Here is a 6,864-nt window from a genome sequence, read left to right as displayed (position 1 = left end):
TTGATTTGCATAAATGACGAGTTTTGAGTACAATTTTTGCTATTTCATTGCAAGATTTAAGTTGATCCCCACTGACACACCCTGATACTAGAATCAAGGTGTGCTGGTCGTCACGTGGGCGTGACGTAACCAAAAGTGCGATGCGGAAGCAAAAGATAAAAGAAATACGAAGGAATAAAAACCAACTACTAGCAATAATATCCAACTAACATGCTAGAGTGAGTTTAAGTGTGAAACACACACATTCAGAGCATAAGTACTAAGTGCAGTCAAGTAGGACCATTACTAAATTACAACACCCGAAGGTGAGTCCTACATTTAAGTAGTCTGTCAGTACGTCGTGGGAATCCTCGTGGGCCACCAACACTGCTAACTAGAACCTGGAGGGGCACAAAACAAGATTGAGTGGGTCAGTAAAACAAAGCTTTTTGAAAATATTTCATTTAACAACACTTCTAACCCCTCACTGTAAAACCTGTATACTTTCCAAAAAAAATAGTATATATATAACCATATATAACAGCAAAACTCAAATCACAAGTCTTTAACACTTTTCAAGAAATATGCCATGCAATGCTTCAAACATGATAAGGATGCATCAATATAACAGGTGAAATAATGAATCAACCGGAGACCTTGCAGTTGTCCTGTATGGTTAATTCTATAGCTCAATATCCAACCCAACCGGAGTCACCACTATGACCTGTACGACACTACTCTGCACATAAATCGAAACTACCTGAAGTAGTCTGTACGACAAGAATGGTGTAAGAATACGCTCTAGTGCTTCTCTCATCAACAGCTGTATAATAATATAAAATCACCTACAAGTCGAAACCACCTCTAATGGTCTGTTCGACATGCACCTACTTGGATCCAAGGTGAGCGTGTGGTGCGAGGTGAATAATATAAGCACTAACACCAGGGGTGCAAGTTATGAGTTCTCAACATAAATCACATCAAACAATAAACTACATGAACAACATAAAACTCACCTGATACTCACCTGTGCGTCCACAGCACCATTTAACATATATGCATGAAATACTAATTCATATAATTCATATATTATGTATGCATGGCATTTTAAAACATACTTCCATTTAAATTCAATTTTTGGGAAAAATTAGTAGTATATAGGTATAAACAGAAAATAACTGCCCACTCACTGGTATGTCGAAGGGTCGTAACCCCCATGACGCCCTTGAACGCGCTTGTCCTCGGGATAGGTCTCACCTATATGCGAAACAACTATAAAAACGTTATTTTAAAGCACACAACCAACAATACGTAATAACTTCTCATACGATGCTCAATTTGGGTATATAAATATACCACTGTGATCTATACAACCCCAGGATCATCACCAAATTTTTAGAAAAAATTTCCAATGCCGCACGTGCCCCCACGCGCGTCATCTTCTACCTCCAGACGCCGGAAAATCTCGCTGGCGCAGGAAAACTGGGGATTTTTCAAACTTCTTATTCTCCGTCAATTCTCAACCATTTTTATGCAATTTACACCAAAATGAAGCCCTAAGCATGTAGAATCACAATGTACTAATTTAAGGCTAAAAAAAAACGGCCAACTTCGAACCCTACGATCCCAACATCCAAAACCTTCAAACTAAGTACTCCGAGCTTCCTTGGGACCTCACTAAGCTCCCTGTAGGCTTAGAATTCCCTGAAAACCAACATTTCACGTGTGCATGAACAGTGACATCAAACTGGGTTATGGTTTCGACGTGATTTCGAGGGTTTCCAGTTCTAAAAATAGTACCAATCGATTCAGGAGGTTGCAAGGATGAAGGAACTCACCTTTTTGACGTCGATCTGTGAAGTTTTGAGGGGTTTGGTTCTTGTCCGTACAAGTTCGAAAGGGAGAGAGAGAGAGAGTGAACTGAGAGGGAGGAGAGAAAGGGCACAGGGTGAGTGTGCGTGTCCCGTGTGTGTGTGTGTGGTCCACCCAAAACAAACCACAATCCAAAATTCTTGAAGTCCCTAGCCACACAAATTGTATACAACTTTTAATCCACTTAAAATTTTCCAAGAATTTAGGAGAGTATGCAATATTCAAATAACATGTCACATGTACCTTAGCAACCGTTAAGGGCAATTCCATCATTTCACATTCGCGATATATGAAATTTCGGGACTGGCTGTGACACCCACCCTCCAATGTTATTGTATAAAAAAAAAAGGTTTCAGAAGTTATCATATCGAAATTTGGTCCGAAGTGCCCTAATCTAATGGCAACGGCCCAAACGGGCCCAATCTACATAGACAATGAGTGGGAATAATTTCTCTGGTCAACCATTAGGGAGGGGTCTTCTATTCTATAACAAGTTATGCTGTAATCTATATGATTCTAAATTGTACCAAACATCGACTTATGACTTACGAGCTCATGCCTTTGTGTAGTTCGATTTGTTTAATTCTTCAAAAAAATTTAAAAGATGCATCCGTTTTTCTAAAATATTTAGCCTTTTGTGTAGTTTGACTCGTTTATTTTTTCAAATTTTCTCCATTTGTATGTTTTTGACTTTCAATTTTTCATCCTTTGTCCTTGTTTGATTTTAATCAATAATATATTTTTGGTTTTGCTGAAAAGAAAAAAAAAAAACTCTAAAGTATAGTTACATGGTTTTTTTTCTCATTTGTGCTAAGCATCAATTTAATAAAAAAAAAATTGTCCCTTCCTTCAACGTTGAGCAAAGCAAAAATTCTATTATACTCTAAAGGCATCCTATACTCCATAGTTTTGTAACTGTTAGATTTAAATCACTGTAACAGTAAAAAACCCCAGAGTATAAGCATACAATATACTTTCTGCGTCACTAGCAGCAAAATGAAATTATACTTTTCAACATAAATTAGTAAACAAGATCTGAAAGGCCTTAATCTAGGCTGGCTGTAGTCAATTTAGATTTCAAAAGATTTTAATTAACTTTTTTGAGTGATTGATTTTAAAAGATTTTAATAGGCTTACAATTCTGTATGAATTTTGACAGATTTATATAAATTTATATGAATTTGTATGGACTGGAAAGGCACTTTCCATGGCTTGATATGGCATTTAGTGGAGGCCGAGGTCACCGTCCATAAAATTGCAACAGCACTATAGTCCCCGCCCCCGCCCGGGAGGGGATCGCCACTGTCTTATGGACTGTTCATCTTCTAGTGTGACGTGAAAAGACGTCAGAGGGGAGGGTTGAATTCTTGAATTCACATTCGTTAAAATCCTAATACATCTTTACCATTTTCACTACACTTAGACATGTGTGGACTTTCTAAAAATCTTAATTGACGAAAACATTCACGAAATTCAGCTTGAGAGTCCAAAACATTCACGAAAAGAACTAATACACAAAAATATAAAGAAATTAAAAAGAAAAAGAAAAAGGACACAATATAAAGAATTAAAATGACGATTAAAAATAAAAATCCCTAGTGTTCTTATTTGGCATAATTAACATTTGCTAAATAGCTGCTGATAAATGAGGAGCCAAATGAAGCAGGTTGTTATTTCAGACCAATTGACTCTTTTCTTCATTTTCTCCGGCAATTTCTAGTCGGATTCTTTCGTTTTCGGTCGGAGCGGGTTTTGAAGTGTTGGTCTTGGAAGATGAGGTTGAAACTCTCTGGTATGGTTGATTTTCAGGCAAGAGTTTCAGTGTGATCCCCATACCTATGAGCAGAAGTCCGGTCCCGTGTTCTTCCGTTAATGGCTTTGTGAATATCAAGTATGACAGCAGTAACGTGACGGCCTTTCTAGCCGTTGTGATCTGTCATAAAAACAAGGGATTCAATGAAAATACTTAAAAAGGAATTTATATAACTCACGTTGTACCATATGTTTGTTCGTATTTGTGCATATGATATTTAATGTTGCCTAAGAAACGAGACTCTTGCTTTGAAAATGCCATTTTAAAAAATAAATGTGATTTCATGGTACACCACAATACATTGACACATCTAGGTGAAAATAGACGTGAGACAAGAATTTACCATGGCTGTCGTGGCGGCACCAAAAAGAGCAATGAGGGAAAGGACGGAGACTTGGCCGATAAATGTGGCCATGGCTTCGAAGACTAACACGCCATACACGTATGGATGCTGCACAATACCAAAAGATTTGTTAGAAACTGTGAGGCTTCTATGAGGCGTGTAACATGGTGGAATCTAAGGATTTTCGGATTGTAAGTTACCTGCCAACATGAGCTCCATGCTCTGAATAATTCCCCTGTCAAAAGCATTGGTGGAATCAAGAATGGCAGACCGACCACTGTTGAGCAAAACAGCATCTCCATCTATGGATAAGGATAAAAGCAAGCACAAAAGTATATGAGCAGTCACACTTTTTTTAGGAACAAGTTTCGAGTTCACGTTTGAACACCCACAAATAGAATCTAAGGAAATGAATGTCACCTGTGTGGTTTCGGGATTCATGGTAAAGATAGCTTCTTGCAAGTTACCCAAAAAGGAATCCATGATTAGAGCACCCGATACCATCACAACACCGATCACGCTGAAGTTTGGAGATGTTTGCGCATCCGCTAAGGTGAATAGGATCAAGCCAACCACCAAAAGGAGTGCAGAAACGTATTCGTGAGGTGGGTATTTTCGTCTCAAACCTGGTATGAAGGCTCCCATTACCATCACAGGCAGAACCTGAAATACCAAAATCATGAACCTAACATCAGAAAATCGACAGCAACAGTAGACGGCACTTCCAATTCCCGTTGATAGCAATCGACTATAGGCAAATTTCACTATTGTATTACTCAAAGTATAAACTAGCTTTAAAAAAATGACATGTTTTACGTAGTTGGCTAAAAACTCAAATCAAACTCTTTAACTCTGCACACCCCACTCCCGCGAAAAAAAAGAAGAAGAATCGTCTCAAATCTGCCCCTCTAAACAAGTGAAAGTTTTTACCTCTCTTTTTCACACTCAAATTTTATCCACACTGAATTAGCTGCTTGAACTGAAAAACCAAATTACCATATTAAATATCATGGAATTTAGCGTTTACCTTTGTCGATTTGAACATGAGCTGCGCTGGATAGTTGAGAAAAGCCAAGGAGCCTTTTGTAAGTCCATGGGACCCCATAAGAACAGCAGAAAGCTTCACATAAGTCTTCCACGGATTCACCATTTGCTTGGTGGTGAAGCCTTGCAGGTAAATCAGAAATAGATACACAAATCCTTGCACAAATGTGAAGTACCAACCATAGCTGCAACAAGAAATACACAATAAACATAAACAAACAGGTCCTAATTGAAAAACCCGAATTCAAACACTTACAAAATTAAAAAAAAAAAAAAAAAAAAAAATCCCATTTGATTCCCTTACCTGAATTGTAGCCTGTTATACACATATTCCTGAAAATTAGCCAAAAAAATATGATTCAGCTAGCAATTAAAAGTTGAAAATTTCGAAAATTCGATTACTTTAGAGATACACTGTTCCAAATTTTAAAAAACACAGACCAAAATTATTTCAAAATTGATCTTTTGATTCCTCAAAAAGTAAACTCATAAAATAAAGAGACCCAATGGTCCCAAAACCAAACGGACGATTAAGGTTTTCATTTTATATTTGTTTTCTCAACCTTTCTCACCAACCAAACAAGAGATAAAAACAGTAAAATATTATTAAACCAAAATCATAAATCTGCTATGAACGAAAGTAATTCCTTTTTTTTTTTTTTAATGTAATTCCTTGCTCAGAAGAGAATGGTTAATCCTTTGCTTGGTTGCTAAGACACCAAACAGAAAAAGGGGATAACCAGTGACCAAAAAAAATGTCGTCCATAAAATTTTCCCACTAACCGAACAGAAGAAAAGGCTTTAAGCCACGAATTTTCCTTCATTCCAGGCTCAGTTTCTCGGCAACCAAACAGGCACCGAATACCAATAATAATAATAATATAACAGAGTGAAAGAAAATACCTCGCAAATACCATTAACAAGGTAGCCAAAGAAGAACCCAGAAGAGCAAAGGAGGAATTGCTGCCATTTGGGTCTGTCAGAGAGCGAAATCCCAAAAAGGAACCGAGCTTGCTCTTCGTTCTTCATCGATTTCAATCGGTTTTCTCACCGACCCAGCTGCGTACTGGCTGTATCGGGTATTGGGTACCCAATAAAACGCCCAGAAATTTCAAAATAAAGGAGAAATTGGGGAGAGAAAAATGGTGTATTTTTACCAAAACTCAATGCGGGAATATATGGAATTCATTACAGTTGGTGATGCACTTGCATGTTGATTATCCCAACACAAAGAAAAAAAGGAGAGAGGAAACTGATTTGTGTATATGAATATATATATATATATATATATATATATAAGGAAATTGGTATCGGGTTGATTAGGGTAACTATTTATTATTTACTTGTAAAGAATGATGCAATACAAGGAAAATCCAGAGAGAGAGAGAGAGGGTTTCTGTAGACTCAGGGTCGGAGCTCTTTGTATTGCACTCTTTACCTCTTCGAGTCGGCAACTTGGCTGAGAATGAGAAAGAGAGAGAGAGAGAGAGAAAGGGGATTGTTGTTTTTGTTGCTGTTACACTAATTCCATAGGCTTATTTATATACTATATCCTAATTCACTTTCACGTTTTCCTCGACTCTTATGGTATCTTTATTTGTAAGGGAAAACTTTATGAATCGAAACAAGAATACGAAAATGGAATGATATTGGGAATAGGAAAAATTACTTAGACGGTTTTTCTTGACAAACGATATTATCTACATTAAGCAGGGAGGGGTAGCCTCATAATAAACTAGCAATAATGATATTCAATTCGTCTTTGACGATAATCGAATTTAAGAAGAGGAACACTACTGGATCGTAGTACTAA

General features: G+C 37.2%; 1 protein-coding gene across 1 annotated transcript; it reads right to left on the bottom strand.

Annotated features, from left to right (window-relative positions):
* Positions 1-3,283: 3,283 nt before the first annotated feature.
* On the bottom strand, positions 3,284-6,619 carry LOC103439124 (UDP-galactose/UDP-glucose transporter 2-like). The gene is made up of 7 exons (XM_008377676.4): positions 5,955-6,619; positions 5,356-5,384; positions 5,035-5,236; positions 4,428-4,670; positions 4,208-4,309; positions 4,008-4,115; positions 3,284-3,784 (listed from the first exon to the last, which is right to left on the bottom strand). Exons 1-7 carry the CDS (start codon positions 6,078-6,080, stop codon positions 3,527-3,529), a joined length of 1,068 nt encoding a protein of 355 aa, XP_008375898.3. The 5' UTR covers positions 6,081-6,619; the 3' UTR covers positions 3,284-3,526.
* Between the last annotated feature and the right edge of the window lie 245 nt (positions 6,620-6,864).

The sequence above is a fragment of the Malus domestica genome, chromosome 07 (assembly GCF_042453785.1).
Source record: "Malus domestica chromosome 07, GDT2T_hap1".
Lineage (NCBI taxonomy): Eukaryota > Viridiplantae > Streptophyta > Magnoliopsida > Rosales > Rosaceae > Malus > Malus domestica.
This window is presented reverse-complemented; position numbering and strand designations above follow the sequence as displayed.